The 20,352-nt window shown below is 49.5% G+C and overlaps 1 protein-coding gene across 1 annotated transcript in view; it reads right to left on the bottom strand.

Annotated features, from left to right (window-relative positions):
- Positions 1–20,057, bottom strand: part of LOC144719719 (anoctamin-8-like) — a 47,160-nt gene extending 27,103 nt beyond the window's left edge. The window contains exons 1-3 of the mRNA XM_078595868.1: positions 19,967–20,057; positions 962–1,085; positions 239–383 (exon numbers count right to left, since the gene is read on the bottom strand). Coding sequence (XP_078451994.1) covers positions 239–383; positions 962–1,085; positions 19,967–19,997 — 300 coding nt within the window. The 5' untranslated portion in view covers positions 19,998–20,057. The remainder of the gene's footprint in view (positions 1–238; positions 384–961; positions 1,086–19,966) is intronic.
- Positions 20,058–20,352: the final 295 nt, after the last annotated feature.

Here is a 20,352-nt window from a genome sequence, read left to right as displayed (position 1 = left end):
TATAATTCGAATGTGTCACCCTGTTGATATTTCCAAAAATAATGTTAACCAGCAGCAAGCAAACTCTGGGCAGGTTTCACCATTCTCGGCTTCATCAGCAGAATCATCTGATGAGCTAGATGCCAATAAGTGCCCTTTATCTCCACCATGTCAATTTTGTATTCTCATCACTCACTAGTTACCGTAAACGGTGTTGCACGTGTGTGTTCTATTGCTTAACATGAAGGCTTCAACGCACCTGCGAGGTGAGGGGGTCCGTGTTGGGAGAATTGTAGGCGTGCACAAAGTTTGCAGCCTTCTTGGGAAACCAATTTTTTCGAAATTTCTGGAAATCGCAGTGCCTGTCCTTCCTCAGGCCCATGGTCTCCGCACCTCTCACCAGGCTACAAGCACAGGGTCGAGACGAAGTTCACGTGAGAGCCCGCTTAGTCTGATGATGCTTGTGCCAGATCGTGCTTTAACATTCAACAAACATTACAGTGTGATACAACAACGATGACAACAACAATAACAACCGCCAATTGCCACTAAGTGGCGGTGTAGTCACCACAGTTGTTGTGCCAAGTTAGGTGCACCTTCAGACCACATCAAGTGTCGACCGATCGCCTGTGTACACACGCACAAACACCAGGGTAACCTTAAATGTATTTATGATCTTACGATTAGGGATTTTTATCACACGCGCCACAGTGAAGACCATAAACTCATGATCGGTGTGCGAGGTAACAATAAAAACTGCCGTCTAAATGCTACGCGTGAAAGCAACATACTTGATTTGTTTCAAGGTGGCAAATGACATCAAGAAAATCAGAGATAAATAATAATAATAAAAAAAATCTTAAAATAAAAACATCCACGCCAAATGTGAGACAATGAGAAGCAGGGCAAGGTGGAATAATAAGATGACAAGGCAAGGTGGGAGAAGGGTAAGGTGGGAGAAGGGCACGGCGGATTTCCTTACTCATTGTGGCTGGCCGTGAGGTGCAGAACGGTGCATGGGATGTGACTTATCTCCACCAATAGCTCCGGAGCCTTGGCCTTCAAAATGTCCAGCACCCACAGCACGGTGGGCATGGGAGTCTGGTCTGGGATGCCGACGTGCAAATGGACATAGTACAGGGTGTAGAGAAGGGTTTTGCCAGCAGTTATGTACGAATATATGTTGAACTTCTTTCCCACCGTACGTAGCCAACCGCGCTAATGGGAGTTGCGGGGGAAGGACAAGAAACTAAACACAAAATGCAGTCCCTCCGGTCCTGCATCCCATATCTCAACCAGATGTCACTAAATCTATGATTTTTTAAATGTTAAAATATAAACAATTAGAATACACGGTCACCCACTATTTCAATGTTTTGACAATTCTTTTTAACAGTTTCACTCACTGGATTAGAGTTTGCATCGCTTCGTGATAACTACGATCGGTCATTCTATGGCCGATCTGAATTCATCCAGTTCCTAAAGAAGCTCCCCAGCACGTGGAGCAAAACGTCGGACTTCATGCCAAACAACACGTGGTACAACCCCGAAAACACATTGGAGACCTAGCCAGCCGATTAACCCTCGCTAGAGACCATGAAGATGACGTCATATTATTATTCCCAAATTTGGTCTATGTTTTTCAAACACCCTGTATTATAGATACACATTCCGTATAAATGGTAAGAGGCATGGATGAACAGAAATCAACACTTTATTTTTTACACGTGTATATGTAATATCGTTGAGGACTCTTGGACGCCGGGGTTGAGGCACACGTATTTATTCCGCAACAGTTGTCACAACCGCGGACATACAACACTGGAGGGGGTATCGGCCCCCTCACCCGGCTAGCTGGGAATACACTGCTAGCTATCTCTGACCTACCTCCTAGTCCTCCACTAACGGGCTAGGGGAGGCTGTCTGGCCCGACACTGGTAAGTCGGGCTACGGTACCCGGAGTCCCAGAGCACTAGCTCTGGTTCTCGGGATCACGCCGCTGGCTCGGTCCTGTGCGGCCCTGACAAGGGCGGCGACCCAGGGGAGTCCAGGGCTCTAGCTAGACGATCTTCGGTCTTCACTGGTTTAGCTTTAACATTGTTCCCCGAGCTCTCCGGCTCATCCCCTTTTATACCAAAACCCCCCGCTGAGGGGTGGGGCCAGCCCCCCAGGCTGCCCTGTGCGGACGTCGTTGAGAGCACCTCCCCGTGCACTCACGAAGCCCCGCCCACTGTGTTTGTTTCCCGTGTGATCCTATGTATACAGCCCCTCCGTAACACCCCTACATCACCCCCCCCTGTACAGCTCGCAGCCGTCCCGGCTGCACCAAACGACAATAAAAGTTTATTTACCCCTCGACCCCGCGTGTGCCTCACAATTTTTTCAACAATAACACGAACGAGAACAACAACAAGAACCAGAAAAGCAAGAAGGGAAAATAACCCGACGCACCGCTGTTGTATATGTTGGTTATGAAAATTTTGATATGTTGTATGCGTGCGTGGGTGAAATTATTATGTCGTATATGTGGGTTATGAATATTCAGTGAAAATAATAATAATCAAATGAAATTTGGCCAAATGTGTAATTATCCGGAAATATGTTAATTTATGTAATTATGCACATTTAGTTATGCCAATTCGAGAGGTAATCGTAGTAATTATGCGAGTGGGTGTAATTATGATAATGCAAGTCGTTATGATAACCAGACCCCGCCTCGGTGACGAGGGTGGGTTATCGATCGGAATAAGGCAATTAATCGTATGCAGTTATGCAGGTGTGGTGTAAGTATGCAAGATTAACTTAGATTAACTCGGCATCGTTGTCTAGGTTCGTCTTATTCTCGCTTATTTTAGGTCCCCGGTTCGCCCCGTTATCGCTTTAACATTTACTGAGTATGTGTTAGTGTGTTTATTAAGGTCACCAAGTTCAGATCTCAACGCAGAAGCAGATCTTATGCATAGTTCAGGAAAGAATCACACAACCACTTCGGTATTAATCAATTTATTACTAATTCAACCTCAACTATGATATAGTATGCGAACTCTCAATCCCGGAACGTCAACACGGCATCAATACAGTATCATCAATGATTGTCTGATTTCACTTGACAACGGCACATGGACCCCGCGTAACGCGATGGTTGTTAGTGAGAGAGAGAGTCGTCAAAACATGCAAATACTATGCTAAGAAAACCTTAACGTTAATGAATTAAAGATGCTTGAAAGATTATACGGCGATAAAACACAATCAAAACAGTTATTATTCTTAAAGGCACCAATCTCAACAGATACATCGCAGGTTATCTGACAACAGAGTGGCTCGGCGGAAGGAGGTGCCAAGAATCAATTCGTATTGATGGATCTGTTGGGAATTTATGCGATTAAGAGTACAGTCCACTAAATATTAAAGATAATACTCTTATAAATGACGGATGGCCATCACTCGGTCTCGAGTTTTCTTCACAGCCACGGATGGCTTATGGGTTCGAGTGGGTTTGAGTGGTAAGAGTTGTCTTCAATAGTCAGTGTTCGGAGTCGGTTCTTTATGTCAAACAAACGCCTGGTGGTCGTGTGGTGAGGGGGCGGTGCGCGTCATACGTATTAGTCGCTCCTCTGTCGCCGTGGGGAATTGGTTGGATGCCTGTTGATACGCTGTCGTAGTTCGGAACCCGGTCGGTAGGTGGCGCCCGCAGCTCGCTCGCAGCGCACCGTCGTCCTCTCGTCGCCAGACCGCGACCCTGGCTGCCAGCAGGGGCCTCTGACGCGGCAGGTTGAGCTGTCAAGCGGGTCTTGCCCGCCTGCAGAGGAGACGGGGAGCCGCTCGAGTCGAGCCCCGAGAGCCGGCTGAACTCGGCTGAGTCCCAGAAGCTGAAGAGTCGAGCCGACCCGTTAGTCACAGCTCGCCCTTGAGTCGACCCGCTCGGTCGAGCTCGCTCCGGAGCCGACCCGCTGGTCGAACTCGTGATGAGTTGACTCCCCTGGTCGAACTCGGCTGATGAGTCGAGCCGACCCTTCCGGTCGAGCTCGCTCATGAGTCGACCCTGTTGGTCGCACTCGTGATGAGTTGACTCCTGGTCGAACTCGGCTGATGAGTCGAGCCGACCCTTCCGGTCAAGCTCGCTCATGAGTCGACCCGTTGGTCGCCCTCGTGATGAGTTGACTCTCCTGGTCCAACTGGTTTCCAATGCTCAGAGTCCTTTCTTTTATGCCGAAAAATCCCTTTGGGTCCTGCCCACAAGGCGGGGTTTTCTTTTGATTTACTGTGTCAGGATCTGTCCGTGTGTAGGTGTGTTCATGTGTGTGTCCGTACGTCCGTGTGTCCTTGTGTGTATCACCCACGGCATTTTCCGTTGTCATACTCCCTCCATAAAATCCATGAGCAAACAATCAGATGTTACAAATTGCCTCGAAGTCGTCTCTCTGTCTGGGTGCAATATTATCTCTTGTCTGGCCTCCTTCATGAACCAAAACACAGACGTTACAAACCGTCTCACAGGCACCTCTGTCCGTGTTGCACGACCTGGAGGGAGGGGCACACTCCCTCCGACCCTCACAGACGCACACAGACATGGTTAAAAAGTTTTAAATTAACATTTGTCCCTTACCATTTCCCAGTTATGATTCTGTATTTAACCTAAGGTCTGTCATTTCCCATCGTGGTGCTTGACTCAAGTGGAGGTGTTTCCCCGAGCACATACACACTCCCATCCCGCGCTGCGGGGATACAAAGACGGCCGGGATCTCCCTTTCTCTCCGACCCTGGGTTTAACATCGCTCTTTTATTATGTATTTTATTTCGACCTAGTGGTGATTTATCCCGCTATCCTGGCTTTCATAAGTTTTACTTTTGTCTTTCATGCATAGGCTTATTATTATTAATTTCTTTCCGATATCTTAGGTTAAGGGGTAAGTTTCTTGATCCTAGGAATTCGTATTCCTTGGTGTCTGCATGGTTATATAAGCGGAATATAGTTGACGGTGAATAGCGTTAACATTGATGTTATGTACGATATTATGTATCGTGATGTTTTTAACTTAACTTGTTGGTCAGGCTTCACTGACATGAAGTTGTATTTCATAGCCTGGCAGTCTTTGCCTCACTCTGTCTCTGCTCGCCGGTGTTGTTGCTGTCCAGCTGACGCCGTTAACTCAAGGCCTCATTAATTTCCGTCACTTCTTGTAGGTGAGGGCGGTTGAACCTTGGAGTCAGTTCTGGTTTTTGTCTGCTTGCTTTTTCTGATGTCCCCTGACCCCGGGAGTTATCATTCCTACTTCATGGCCTGTCGAAGCCCGACTCGCTGTTGTTGGCTTGGTGTGTTGTTCCCGGCTTTTTGCTTACGTTTGCAGTTCGCCGTGCTCTTAATTTCCTTCCCTCTTCAACCTTATATCGACTATTCGCTCCTATCTGGGTGCGATTCAATTTTGACTTAGGAAGGTTCTGATTGTCATATGCTTTGGGTCGAGTTGTATTTTAAAGTATGGAAATAACATTTCATATTGACTTAATGATGGTGATGGTTCAGTAGGCGTAACTTGTGGCCTGGTTTAATTGGAGTGGGTGTGAATCGATAACTTTAGCCTATCCTGTTGTTAAATTCTGACTTTAAGTTACTTTAATAGCAATACAGAATAATTGAGCTTTTCGACTTAACTAGGCGAACGCGAACTCCTGGTAACCTCCGCAGCCTCGCCGTTCAGCTGAGTCTGCATTCTTGAGATATACAACGCTCTTATTCGTCTCACTGTGGTCATCCAACCTTCTTAATTTCAGGTCAAAGGCCCCCTCACGTTCAGCCGTGCAGGGTTGTTAATCAGCTCCCTCCCCTGTGCACACAGCGTTGCTGACCCACTTCATTTGACCACTCACCCTGGATTTAATAATTTAATTCCTTAAAACCATGCAGGATGGTTGGCTTTTTGCCTTAATTATGTCTGGCTGACTCTCCCACTGTCTCTGCCGCCTGCACGGGTGACATATGCCCGTTCATCAGGCCCCCTCCTTCCTTGAAGCAAGGTTGCAAATTCTGTCATCCTAGCCCTCCTCCAGTTCATTACTTAACAACACCTGGTTTTTGCAGCCTGCTGCTTTTTGGGGTGTTTTCATTCATTATATATCAAGTAAAAAGATAATATATAAAAATATCAAGTTTGGAAGAAGGCTTAGGATACAACATTCCGCCCTTTTAAAAATGGCCAGTGGTCAAATGGCCACGGGTTATTTTTAAAAAATGTATACCCTTCTTCCATCATGAACCATCGATTGTCCTCAAGTTTTGCTGCTATTTCCTTACAACGCGCGCGTACGTGTCACAACTTACATGGTTATATGTGACAAAAAAAAAATATTCTAAAGGAAGGTAAAACGATAAGGGAGGGAGAAATTATTCTATTGACTACGTGTTATAGGAGATATCGTTAAAAATATAGTTTCTACGGTTATTCTTGGGTGGCATCATCAGGCCTTGGCTCCCTTCTAGCTTGGCAAGGTACGTTAGCAGGAGCGTGAGCAGGAGGGCTGCCATTCCCTGGAAAACATGTTACACATTATTGTAGTGTGATATGCCCATTAGTTTAGTTCCCCAGAGATTGGTGTTTTATTCTGAGTAAATTTTTTATGTCCTAAGGTTAAGTGTACTATGCACTTAAGCTTCCTGGAATTCGTACTCTTTAGTTTTTATTTTTATTTTTTTTGGAAGGTCGTGTAGGTAGGAAACATATAATAATAAGAAATTATTGTTTGTTGGTTAATTATCTTTGTTAAGTTTCTACTTTTCGGTACGGAAAACGTTAAGAAAACGCGAAGTTTCAACCGTTATTTATTCTGCCCTTATCTGTATCTCTAGATGTCTTGGGAGGCTAGTCCATACATCTTTTGTCCATTTGGATGTCCATGACCTCTTTGTGACCGAACTCTCAACATTTTAACCGCCCTCCATGTTTCATGGATTCCTGGTGTTCTTGTGAGGAGAAGTGAGTTGTTTTCATTAATTAATAAAAAAAAGTATATATATAAATTAAAAAAAATTATTATCCTTTTTTTTTGAATTGTTCTTAATTAAAAAAAATAGACACAACAATCCGGCCGTTTGAAAATTATCAGGGGTCGATTTGGCCACTGGCGAATTTCCAAACCAAGTAAATGCCCCTTTTTTTGTGTTATGAATCTATAAGCCGCCCTCACTCTCAGCGGTTATTTCTTACGACGCGCACATATGTATCACAATCGTAACATGGTTACTTTGAAATAAGCAAAAAAAAACACCACGTTAAACATCGGTACTAATCCATAACGCATTCCTTCCAAAGCGCGCATGTATCACAATCTTAACAAGATTACATTTGAAATAAACAAAAAAAAAATACCACAAAACTTGAACATCGATATCACCAGTTACATGGTTCTCATCCCTCATAACTCCGACGGATATTAATTTTTTTGTTTTTGTTAAATCCTGGGAAACGCTATGTAGCGGTTTCGAACGCATTTTTGCGTTATTTCCCTCCTGTTACATCCTTGCAATCTTTTTACCAAGTTCCGAGTGTCTGGTTTACCACTTATCACTTTGATCATTCGATCACGGTTTTCCGGTTCGTTTTTGTAATTTCCCCTCTCACTCTCTCGCGTCGTGGGAGTGTGTGGTGTAAAATTGTGCTGCACATAATCAGAATTCGCGCACACAACCAACTTCTCTACTCCGTCATCACTGGCATTCGCTCTCTCTGCGATTACATGCACATTTGCCGAGTCAGTGTGTCGATTTAATTCTGTCCCTCGTAATGTTGCCCTCTTTGTTTTTACGAGTGTGTTGGATTCCAACACCATTCCCGATACGTCATAGACATTCGTCTCCATTTTAGCACTCCGATCCACATAAATTTTGGTTTCCCTTGGATATTTTCCATTCAAAGGCTCATGCCTGCGCTCCTCAGGGCGTGTCCCTGCTGTCGGTTTTTGTACTGTCCGATCACGCTTCAATGCAACCCTGTCCTTGCATTCGATCCGCGCGTCATTTACGGGAGTACTGTCCACGTTTCTGCCCGCCCAGTCACTTGCAGCCTGCCCGTATTTCTCATTGAGTTTCGGGTTTAATATCTCGGCGGGTGGGGCGCGTGTTGGCCGCTCGCTCGCGCTCACTGTGGGTTGTTTATCATGTCTTTGGACCGCATTCTGTGTCATTCCTCTATTCCCTCCTGGTATAGCCGGTGGAGGAATTGGTCGGAATTGGATCAATTGTGTTTGACCTCCCATCCTGCGATTCCTCTGAATGTTCGCATCCATACCTCCGCGGTCTGTGTAACCCCTTCCCGCTGGGTGGTTATCTTGCCATCTCTGTGCTTAATTTGAACCTGGCGTGTGTCGTGGGATGGGGTGTTGATATGGTTCTGCTCTGAACCTCTCCCTCCTACGATTCTCCTGCATGTTCGGCTTTATGCCGCTCTCATTCTCGTGCCAACCTCTCTCTGGGTTATTTTGCCATGTGTGCGTGCGTGTTTGCTCCGCCCTGCATTGTGGGACTGCTCGGTGATTTTTATTCCTCTCTGAGAGGCTGGGTTCTTTATCCCTCTCCCTGTGTTCTGGATCCGAATTATGATTCTTAGCTCTGTATAACCATGCCATGTACGCCTTGCTCTCTATGCGGCGTAAGGATGCGGTTTCTGGATTCACAACCATTCTCACCCTTTCTGTAATCTCTGGGCTCAAGGATTCAAAAAACATAATTTTGAACATTTTATCTCCTTCGTGGTATTGATTCACATCGCCTGCGTAATACGCTCTTTTAAATTGTACGAGGTAGTCACGTGGATCTTGGTCCATGCCCTGGGTCATCGATTTTACAGCATAACACCCCTCAGTGAGTGTCGAATATTCTCCAAACTTCCGAATCACTGCCAGGCTCAGTTGTTTAAAATCATTTCTAACCTTGTGTGGTAGTGACTTTACCCATGTAATAGAATCTTTATTTAAGCTTCGTTTCAACAAACTCGCTTTTTCATCCCGTCTCATCAGCCCTCTAATCATTGCCTCCTCTTCCACTGTCGCGATATGTGTGTGGATATCCATAGTCTTATTGTGGGGGTCATAATCGGGAATTCTGACTAAAGCCTTGTCCATCAATTTAAGGGTTTTACTGTTGAAAAAGTATTCCGAAAGTTGGTCGCCGTCAGCGTCATCATCAAACAAGTTATCATCAGGCAATCTGTCACTTTTATCTGTTCTGCGTGGGGCGTGATTAAGCGGTGTGCATTTTCTGTGTGCGTGCCCAGTGCCGTGTCGCTCGTGTTGCCATTTCCCTTCAGTTTTTGCCTCTGCCCTTAGCGGAGCACGTCCCGTCAACTTTACTTTAACATTTTGCTTCCCTCTATCTGTGAAGTTGTCAATCTCACATGTTTTTGTTTGCATATGTATCTCTCCCTCCCTTCTCTCGAATGAGTGTGATTTAATGTTACTTCCATATTTATTCTGTGGATACACGTCTGTGAGTTTCGCTGGTGTCGCGAGCCCTGATTTCTCCTCCCTTACGATGGTGTGAGGACATTTTTCCTCGTTTATTAGAGACGATTTCTCTCCTGTTTCCTTTCCGAATTTTCCTTTATTCCACCATCCCTGACTGTATGCCTGTGTGAGGAGGAATGAGTCCTGTCCTGCCTTCTCTGCAGCTTTTGCATCGTGTTCGCCTTTGTTACATTTTATCCAGTCAATTAGTTTCCCCCGAGGTGTGTTCGTGTTATCGATACAGCTCCCTCCCCATATGTCTCTCTGACTGTACTGCTTTGTAACAGATTGGTCGTTACGTTTTAACACAAGTTCCCCATACCCCGTCACCCATTCAAAAATTATTCTTAATCCTATCATCTCAAGTGGCAGGAGTTACTTTGACATTCCTTTTCAGAGTACTTATACACAATTGTATCACAGGATGCGTCAGTTCAACTCGAGCAAATAATTTCAGCCCAGCTGTCTTTGTTATACTCCGCTACTCTGGTATTTCCCTTCAGAGCGCGTTTTGTTTTGTTTTACGCCCGTTTACAATCACAAGGCAACGTCAGTCCACAACACTTTGATTAACACAACAGTGATTCGTTCCTGAATTCATGCACAAACTGTCTGCGAGAAATCCCGGACCCGAGCCCCCATTATGTTGTATATGTTGGTTATGAAAATTTTGATATGTTGTATGCGTGCGTGGGTGAAATTATTATGTCGTATATGTGGGTTATGAATATTCAGTGAAAATAATAATAATCAAATGAAATTTGGCCAAATGTGTAATTATCCGGAAATATGTTAATTTATGTAATTATGCACATTTAGTTATGCCAATTCGAGAGGTAATCGTAGTAATTATGCGAGTGGGTGTAATTATGATAATGCAAGTCGTTATGATAACCAGACCCCGCCTCGGTGACGAGGGTGGGTTATCGATCGGAATAAGGCAATTAATCGCATGCAGTTATGCAGGTGTGGTGTAAGTATGCAAGATTAACTTAGATTAACTCGGCATCGTTGTCTAGGTTCGTCTTATTCTCGCTTATTTTAGGTCCCCGGTTCGCCCCGTTATCGCTTTAACATTTACTGAGTATGTGTTAGTGTGTTTATTAAGGTCACCAAGTTCAGATCTCAACGCAGAAGCAGATCTTATGCATAGTTCAGGAAAGAATCACACAACCACTTCGGTATTAATCAATTTATTACTAATTCAACCTCAACTATGATATAGTATGCGAACTCTCAATCCCGGAACGTCAACACGGCATCAATACAGTATCATCAATGATTGTCTGATTTCACTTGACAACGGCACATGGACCCCGCGTAACGCGATGGTTGTTAGTGAGAGAGAGAGTCGTCAAAACATGCAAATACTATGCTAAGAAAACCTTAACGTTAATGAATGAAAGATGCTTGAAAGATTATACGGCGATAAAACACAATCAAAACAGTTATTATTCTTAAAGGCACCAATCTCAACAGATACATCGCAGGTTATCTGACAACAGAGTGGCTCGGCGGAAGGAGGTGCCAAGAATCAATTCGTATTGATGGATCTGTTGGGAATTTATGCGATTAAGAGTACAGTCCACTAAATATTAAAGATAATACTCTTATAAATGACGGATGGCCATCACTCGGTCTCGAGTTTTCTTCACAGCCACGGATGGCTTATGGGTTCGAGTGGGTTTGAGTGGTAAGAGTTGTCTTCAATAGTCAGTGTTCGGAGTCGGTTCTTTATGTCAAACAAACGCCTGGTGGTCGTGTGGTGAGGGGGCGGTGCGCGTCATACGTATTAGTCGCTCCTCTGTCGCCGTGGGGAATTGGTTGGATGCCTGTTGATACGCTGTCGTAGTTCGGAACCCGGTCGGTAGGTGGCGCCCGCAGCTCGCTCGCAGCGCACCGTCGTCCTCTCGTCGCCAGACCGCGACCCTGGCTGCCAGCAGGGGCCTCTGACGCGGCAGGTTGAGCTGTCAAGCGGGTCTTGCCCGCCTGCAGAGGAGACGGGGAGCCGCTCGAGTCGAGCCCCGAGAGCCGGCTGAACTCGGCTGAGTCCCAGAAGCTGAAGAGTCGAGCCGACCCGTTAGTCACAGCTCGCCCTTGAGTCGACCCGCTCGGTCGAGCTCGCTCCGGAGCCGACCCGCTGGTCGAACTCGTGATGAGTTGACTCCCCTGGTCGAACTCGGCTGATGAGTCGAGCCGACCCTTCCGGTCGAGCTCGCTCATGAGTCGACCCTGTTGGTCGCACTCGTGATGAGTTGACTCCTGGTCGAACTCGGCTGATGAGTCGAGCCGACCCTTCCGGTCAAGCTCGCTCATGAGTCGACCCGTTGGTCGCCCTCGTGATGAGTTGACTCTCCTGGTCCAACTGGTTTCCAATGCTCAGAGTCCTTTCTTTTATGCCGAAAAATCCCTTTGGGTCCTGCCCACAAGGCGGGGTTTTCTTTTGATTTACTGTGTCAGGATCTGTCCGTGTGTAGGTGTGTTCATGTGTGTGTCCGTACGTCCGTGTGTCCTTGTGTGTATCACCCACGGCATTTTCCGTTGTCATACTCCCTCCATAAAATCCATGAGCAAACAATCAGATGTTACAAATTGCCTCGAAGTCGTCTCTCTGTCTGGGTGCAATATTATCTCTTGTCTGGCCTCCTTCATGAACCAAAACACAGACGTTACAAACCGTCTCACAGGCACCTCTGTCCGTGTTGCACGACCTGGAGGGAGGGGCACACTCCCTCCGACCCTCACAGACGCACACAGACATGGTTAAAAAGTTTTAAATTAACATTTGTCCCTTACCATTTCCCAGTTATGATTCTGTATTTAACCTAAGGTCTGTCATTTCCCATCGTGGTGCTTGACTCAAGTGGAGGTGTTTCCCCGAGCACATACACACTCCCATCCCGCGCTGCGGGGATACAAAGACGGCCGGGATCTCCCTTTCTCTCCGACCCTGGGTTTAACATCGCTCTTTTATTATGTATTTTATTTCGACCTAGTGGTGATTTATCCCGCTATCCTGGCTTTCATAAGTTTTACTTTTGTCTTTCATGCATAGGCTTATTATTATTAATTTCTTTCCGATATCTTAGGTTAAGGGGTAAGTTTCTTGATCCTAGGAATTCGTATTCCTTGGTGTCTGCATGGTTATATAAGCGGAATATAGTTGACGGTGAATAGCGTTAACATTGATGTTATGTACGATATTATGTATCGTGATGTTTTTAACTTAACTTGTTGGTCAGGCTTCACTGACATGAAGTTGTATTTCATAGCCTGGCAGTCTTTGCCTCACTCTGTCTCTGCTCGCCGGTGTTGTTGCTGTCCAGCTGACGCCGTTAACTCAAGGCCTCATTAATTTCCGTCACTTCTTGTAGGTGAGGGCGGTTGAACCTTGGAGTCAGTTCTGGTTTTTGTCTGCTTGCTTTTTCTGATGTCCCCTGACCCCGGGAGTTATCATTCCTACTTTATGGCCTGTCGAAGCCCGACTCGCTGTTGTTGGCTTGGTGTGTTGTTCCCGGCTTTTTGCTTACGTTTGCAGTTCGCCGTGCTCTTAATTTCCTTCCCTCTTCAACCTTATATCGACTATTCGCTCCTATCTGGGTGCGATTCAATTTTGACTTAGGAAGGTTCTGATTGTCATATGCTTTGGGTCGAGTTGTATTTTAAAGTATGGAAATAACATTTCATATTGACTTAATGATGGTGATGGTTCAGTAGGCGTAACTTGTGGCCTGGTTTAATTGGAGTGGGTGTGAATCGATAACTTTAGCCTATCCTGTTGTTAAATTCTGACTTTAAGTTACTTTAATAGCAATACAGAATAATTGAGCTTTTCGACTTAACTAGGCGAACGCGAACTCCTGGTAACCTCCGCAGCCTCGCCGTTCAGCTGAGTCTGCATTCTTGAGATATACAACGCTCTTATTCGTCTCACTGTGGTCATCCAACCTTCTTAATTTCAGGTCAAAGGCCCCCTCACGTTCAGCCGTGCAGGGTTGTTAATCAGCTCCCTCCCCTGTGCACACAGCGTTGCTGACCCACTTCATTTGACCACTCACCCTGGATTTAATAATTTAATTCCTTAAAACCATGCAGGATGGTTGGCTTTTTGCCTTAATTATGTCTGGCTGACTCTCCCACTGTCTCTGCCGCCTGCACGGGTGACATATGCCCGTTCATCAGGCCCCCTCCTTCCTTGAAGCAAGGTTGCAAATTCTGTCATCCTAGCCCTCCTCCAGTTCATTACTTAACAACACCTGGTTTTTGCAGCCTGCTGCTTTTTGGGGTGTTTTCATTCATTATATATCAAGTAAAAAGATAATATATAAAAATATCAAGTTTGGAAGAAGGCTTAGGATACAACACCGCACCCCCGAATAAATACGAAATCCGTAAAACCAACGTATATACAATTTGCAGGGAACCCTAGCACACACACAACACACAGTGAACACAACATACGTACAATCCAATGTGCCAGGAACACACCACCGACGCAGCACACAGTAAACATAACATGTGAAAAATAATTTTTCTTTTTTTTTCTTTTTGTGCATCACAAGAGTCTGCGCATTCTTGCACGCGTCCTTGCAGCAGGCCCATCACACGGGACAACCCCGGATGGCGGGCCGTCGGGTGGCAACTGTCCATTTCCGAGTGAGTCTCCTCTCGATGTCGCGAGACCCTCGGCATCCCCCGTAGGGGTTGTCGGGCGTGAGCCCGTCATTCCTGGTGCACCTGGGGGCGGGACAGCTGGCAACACGTCAGGCGAGAGCAGCGGAGACGGACCCTTTGAGTCGGTCGACCCCCCACATGTTTGGCCACGCGTGTGTGGAGTGGGACTTCGCACCGCAACGAAGGGTTTCAATCTGGAGGGGTGCACAAACCACCGGCGCTTCCCCCATTTGATGCGTACGCACTGAGGCCGCAAAACCTCAACCACCTCGACAGGGCCCCGCCACGGCCGCACCAGTTTAGAGGAGGTCGCGAGTGGTACCTGGGGACAGTGCAGCCATGCCTTGTCCCCCGGCTTCCACTGTAGCACGTGCGCGCGACCCAGTCTGAGCCGCTCATTAGCTTTCTGACGTAGGTCGGAATTTTGCATGGCAGCATCCCGTGCCTCTGTTAATTTCGCAAGGTTAAATTTAACATGGTCGGCCAATTTAGTTTTACCCTGCGGCGCGGGGATCTGCAGCTGGGCCCGAACAGGTGGGTCAGGTTCGCGGCCATACATGAGGAAGAAGGGGGAAAATCCCGTTGCCGCATGGGGGGCCAATCTGTATGCTGCCAGGACCCCCTGAATTTGCAGGTCCCAATCGGTCTGTGAGTCCGAAACCTGCTGTGACAACATGGACGTGATGGTTCGGTGCAGACGCTCGACCATCCCGTCAGTTTGCGGGTGATAGGGAGAGGTACGAATTTTTTTCGTGCCCAGGAGCTCACAGACTTGTTGGAGCAGTTTGCCGGAAAAATTTTTGCCCTGGTCGGTCAGCAGCCACTCCGGAGCACCTTTGTCCAGGACGTATCCCTGGACAAAGGCCTCCACGATGGCTGCTGCCGACTGGTTGGCCAGGGGCCAGGCCATAGGCCAGAGCGTAAAGTACTCCACCCCGGTCAACAAATATCCATTGCCCCTGGGGGTGGCGGGGAATGGGCCCAGAATATCCAGCGCGACAAGTTCGTTGACTCTGGAGACTCTGATAGACTGCAAAGGCGGGTTAGACTCCCGTGCTGGTGGTTTCCGTTGCGCACACCGAGGGCATGACCCCAACAAATCTGCGACATCCCTTGTCATGCCCGGCCAAAAAAAATCAAGCTGGAGCAAGGCGAGGGTCTTTTGGGTCCCCAGGTGGAGGAGGCGCTCATGAGCGGCCCACACCACCTTACCCCGTAACCCAGAAGGGACCACCAGCCGGTGTCGATGGGATTTCCCGTCCCAATGCATCAGCAGGCCCGTGACCATTTCCCATGCGTCGGCATCACCCCTCCCCCGCCCAGCATCCCCGACGCGACGACGCAACGCGAGGAGGGAGGTATCCTCCATCTGTAGGCGCCCCCATTCAGTGACAGGCAACCCCAACAGGGAATCTGATCCCTGTTGTGTGATCGAATTCGTCATTGACGCTGCGTCGTCTGCGGCCGCCAAGACCGGAACAGATATTTCACCCGGATGCCTGCAACGACCCGACCCCAGGAGGCATGCGCATTCGGGGGTGGTTGGCATGCGCGACAGAGCATCCGCATTGGTGTGGCGAACGCCCTTACGGTACGTGGTTTCAAAATCAAAGTCCTGGAGAACCTCCAACCATCGAGACAATTGTCCCGATGGTTGTTGAACTCGCAGGGCGTACTGTAGTGCCGCATGATCTGTACGGACGGTGAAACGCTGACCGTACAGATATGGGCGGTACTGTTGGATAAAATAGACAATTGCCAACAGTTCCCGACGGGTGACACAATATCTTTGCTCCGCTGGAGACAACACCCGACTACCGTACGCGACTACCCGTTCCACGCCGTCAACCACCTGGGAAAGCACGCCCCCAATACCTGTGTTGCTCGCATCGGTGTCGAGCACAAAGGGTTTAGAAAAATCGGGGTAAACCAAGGGAGGAGCTTTAACCAGAGCGTCCCGAAGGGAGCGGAAAGCAGACTCCTCCTCCTGTCCCCAATGAAAGCGGACCCCCTTTGACGTCAAAGCGTGTAGGGGCTTTGCAATTGTCGCAAAATCCGCGACAAAGCGTCGGTAATACGACGCAAATCCAATGAAACTCCTGACCTCTCCCACAGAGGTGGGAGTCGGCCAGGAGCTGACGCACTGCGTTTTGGCGGGATCGGTAGCAATACCTGAGCGTCCAACGATGTGTCCCAAATAACGCACAGATTCGCGTAACAGATGACATTTTTGGGGTTTAAATTTCAAATTAGCAGCCCGCATTTTGAGGAAACCCGCCCGCAACCTCTGGAGATGCTCGTAAAATGTTCTGCTAAAGACGATAACGTCATCCAAATAAATTAAGCACGAATCCCATTGCAATCCAGCCAAAACCAATTCCATCAATCGCTGGAAAGTCACCGGCGCCGAGTGGAGTCCCATCGGCAACCGGTTGAATTGGAAGAGACCGTGCGGTGTACGGAATGCAGTTTTAGGCTTAGAATCATCGTCCAGAGGAAGCTGCCAGAATCCCGAAAGCAAATCCAATGTGGAGAAGAATCGCGCTCCCGCCAAGGCGTCCAGCGATTCGTCAATCCGTGGGAGCGGGTATGCGTCGGCAACAGAAATTTAGTTGAGGCGGCGAAAATCGACGCAAAACCGCAACGAGCCATCCTGTTTCTTAACCAGGACGATCGGCGCTCCCCACGGGCTGGTAGAGGGAGAAATGATGTCGGCGGCTAACATGTCATCAACAGCCGATTTGACATGGTCCTTTTCGGCGGGACTTAACCGAAAAGGATTTTGGCGTATTGGCGCGCTGTCACCTGTATCAATATGGTGACGCAGCAGATGGGTACAGCCCAAATCGAATTTGTTCTGACTGAAAACGTCGGAAAATTCACGCAGCAGTGTCCTAAGCTTTTGACGCTCTAAATCCGACAGGTCCGTCGATCCCGCACAAAGCGCCTCGAGCCACCCTTCATCGGTGTCCGAATGTGGATGCGGCAGAGGGACAGTGCCTATGTGATTCGCAGCAGGTTCCTCACAGGGCACCGGCGTTGCGTGAGCAAGCACGGTCCCTTGCGGAACCACCACTGTCTGCGACCCCACATTGAGGACCGCGATGAAAGGGTCCCCGTCCCCTTTTACGATGGTCTGGGCCGGAATTAAATGAGGTCCGCTAACCCCGGCCCTAGATGGCCCCAGCAGAATTCCCTGGTCCCCAATGCCTTTAGCGAAGGGCCGACGAAGTTTGAGAGGCACCAACATTTGTGCCCCCGGCGGTACGCGAACCGTTTTAACGACGAACGCCGGTACCGTCGCGAACGCCGTCCGAGCCGCAGTAGGGGACGGCATAAACGCCATGCGTCGTCCCGACGGGAGCTCAATGCAGCCCTGGTCTATTAAAATACGAATCGGCATTTTGCCCAAGAAGTCCGTCCCCAGCAGGCACGGAACCGCCAGCGAGGAGGAAACAAAAATCGGGCCGGACAATTTGATATCACCGATACAAATTTGCGCTCGAATCTGTCCAATGATGCCAAGTGAGCCCCCGTTAGCAGCATAGAATGGGACGTTAACCGGCAGTAAAGGACGGCTCTGGACAGGGAGAATATTGTAAATTAGTTCCGAAATGATGGTCGCCGATGCTCCTGTATCGACAAGGATGCGCACCTCAACCCCGTCAATGTGCACCACCACGGCTGACGACCCCGACGATGCAACCACAACGCGATGGGCCAACACGGACCACTGCCTGGGTTCGATCTGAGTCCCCATAGTGGTGCGTGTTGGCGCGACTGTGCGCAATGTCGGCCCCCCGTTCGTTGCGGTGTGCGAGTGTGTGACGGGTGTGTGCGTGGGCCAAACATGAGGGGTGCCGCGACTCGCCGGGTTATGTTGATGGAGCTTGGGAGGAGGGCCGGCGTCCTGTCGAGGCGTCGTCCCGCGCTGCCGAGGAGAGCGGCACCCCGAGGCGACATGGCCCCGGATGCCGCAGTTGTAACAGCGCGGGAGCGCAGGCGGCGATGACGGATGGTCGGAGTGGCTCGATCCATCCCGGCCCGCCCGTACTCCCCCCCTCTGCTGCAGTCGATGGTCGATGGCGCAAACTTCCTCCGCCGGGAGGGTGGCTGCAGCCACCGTACGCCCGGCCGCTGCCCTGCTGGCCTTCCGTCGCTGCGACAGCAGGTTGGCGTGGAGGAGCCGCGCAGCCCGGAGGGAACCCATTTCTGTGTCCTCCTGTGCAACGACGGCGATGTCCAGGTCGTCCGCCAGCAGGAGGATCTTTTCCGTTATCATCGCGTCCACGCCTTCGTCGTCCATTCGTGGGAAGGCCGTCTTCGCCAGCGCCAGGAGACTCGTACGGTACGCCAGGGGCGACTCCTTTGCACCCCGCTGGCGATCATAAAAGAGCTGCCTGCATTCCGACGATGGTCCGTAGACCGCAGCCAGCAACTGCAGCGCCATCTGTAGCGTGGAGCGTTTGTCCTTCGGCGCCGATGTAAGAGCGGCGAGGGCGTCGCTGTCGAGGAGCGCCGGCAGCGCGCGGAGAGCCTCGGCATCCGACCACTGCGCCATTTCCTGGTGCGCGAGGAAGCGCCGCTGGAAGCCGCCCCAGTCGCCCTCCTCGCCCACAAACTCTTTGAGTGGAGGTAGCCGTTGGTGCAGCGCAGCGGCCACCGTGGAAGCTCGCATTCCGCTGTCCCCGTCACTCGGCTGGGCTTCGGCGTGAACGACGGATGGCATCGCCGGTCGCACCAGTGGTGACGCTCTGTCCGCTGGTGATGACGCGGCAGCACCTGTGAGGCCGATGTCGGACCCGAGGTTCAGGCCGGCCACGCCCTCAGCAGCTGCTGCGGCGATGGCGGGAGATTCAAAGTTGTGCTCCGTTGAAATGGCGGGAAGGCGCACCGGTCGTCGGCTGTCCTCGCCCCGTGGCGGTCCACCAGGCCCCAGCCGTGTGATGTGTTCGAGCGTGGCGGCAGCAGCGTACAGCAGCTCCGCCAGTCTGGCGTGAGCCAGCCTCAGTCCGTCTGTTGACGGCTCCCCTTCATCCCGATGCTGCGGTAAGGATGCGTCCGGGCCCGGCTGCTCGATGCCTTCTTCAGCCGTCCCGGGCTCCACAATTTCAGCGGTGTCCTCCGCCTCCGGTACCCCGGCTCGAGCTGTCCGGCGCGTGTCCATGTTCGTGGTCGTTCACTTCTGTCACCAGATGTAATATCGTTGAGGACTCTTGGACGCCGGGGTTGAGGCACACGTATTTATTCCGCAACAGTTGTCACAACCGCGGACATACAACACTGGAGGGGGTATCGGCCCCCTCACCCGGCTAGCTGGGAATACACTGCTAGCTATCTCTGACCTACCTCCTAGTCCTCCACTAACGGGCTAGGGGAGGCTGTCTGGCCCGACACTGGTAAGTCGGGCTACGGTACCCGGAGTCCCAGAGCACTAGCTCTGGTTCTCGGGACCACGCCGCTGGCTCGGTCCTGCGCGGTCCTGACAAGGGCGGCGACCCAGGGGAGTCCAGGGCTCTAGCTAGACGATCTTCGGTCTTCACTGGTTTAGCTTTAACATTGTTCCCCGAGCTCTCCGGCTCATCCCCTTTTATACCAAAACCCCCCGCTGAGGGGTGGGGCCAGCCCCCCAGGCTGCCCTGTGCGGACGTCGTTGAGAGCACCTCCCCGTGCACTCACGAAGCCCCGCCCACTATGTTTGTTTCCCGTGTGATCCTATGTATACAGCCCCTCCGTAACACCCCTACATATACATGAAGCTGCCCTGACCATAGTCCACAATCGAGGTCACACACGCATGGATGAAAAACAAACTTACCATGAAAAACGATAGCGACGTCGCACTCCATCCTGCTATTTAGAGGCACAGCACCCGTACCGCATGACACCGCGCGCCTTGGTAACTGCAATTCCTCCTGGATATGAACGAGAAATTGCACCAGGATAAAAACACATGCATTACAAGGGTTCAAGTTGATGGGTTGCTTTTACATTGGACTGTTTTGATTCACATTGATTTGACAATTGAATGGTGAAATGTTTTAAGAAAGTATTTCCCCATCATTGTATTCACGGTGTACAGTTTTCATCCTGCCATGAGACATGGCATCCATTCGGAACTCTTGATGAGCAATGTGGCCCTGTTTGTCCTGGAATGGCCGCACAACAGATTTTCACGGAAATTAATGTTAAACACATTCCTGC

The sequence above is a fragment of the Lampetra planeri genome, chromosome 7 (genome assembly GCF_965212315.1).
Source record: "Lampetra planeri chromosome 7, kcLamPlan1.2.h2, whole genome shotgun sequence".
Taxonomy (NCBI): Eukaryota; Metazoa; Chordata; class Hyperoartia; order Petromyzontiformes; family Petromyzontidae; genus Lampetra; species Lampetra planeri.
This window is presented reverse-complemented; position numbering and strand designations above follow the sequence as displayed.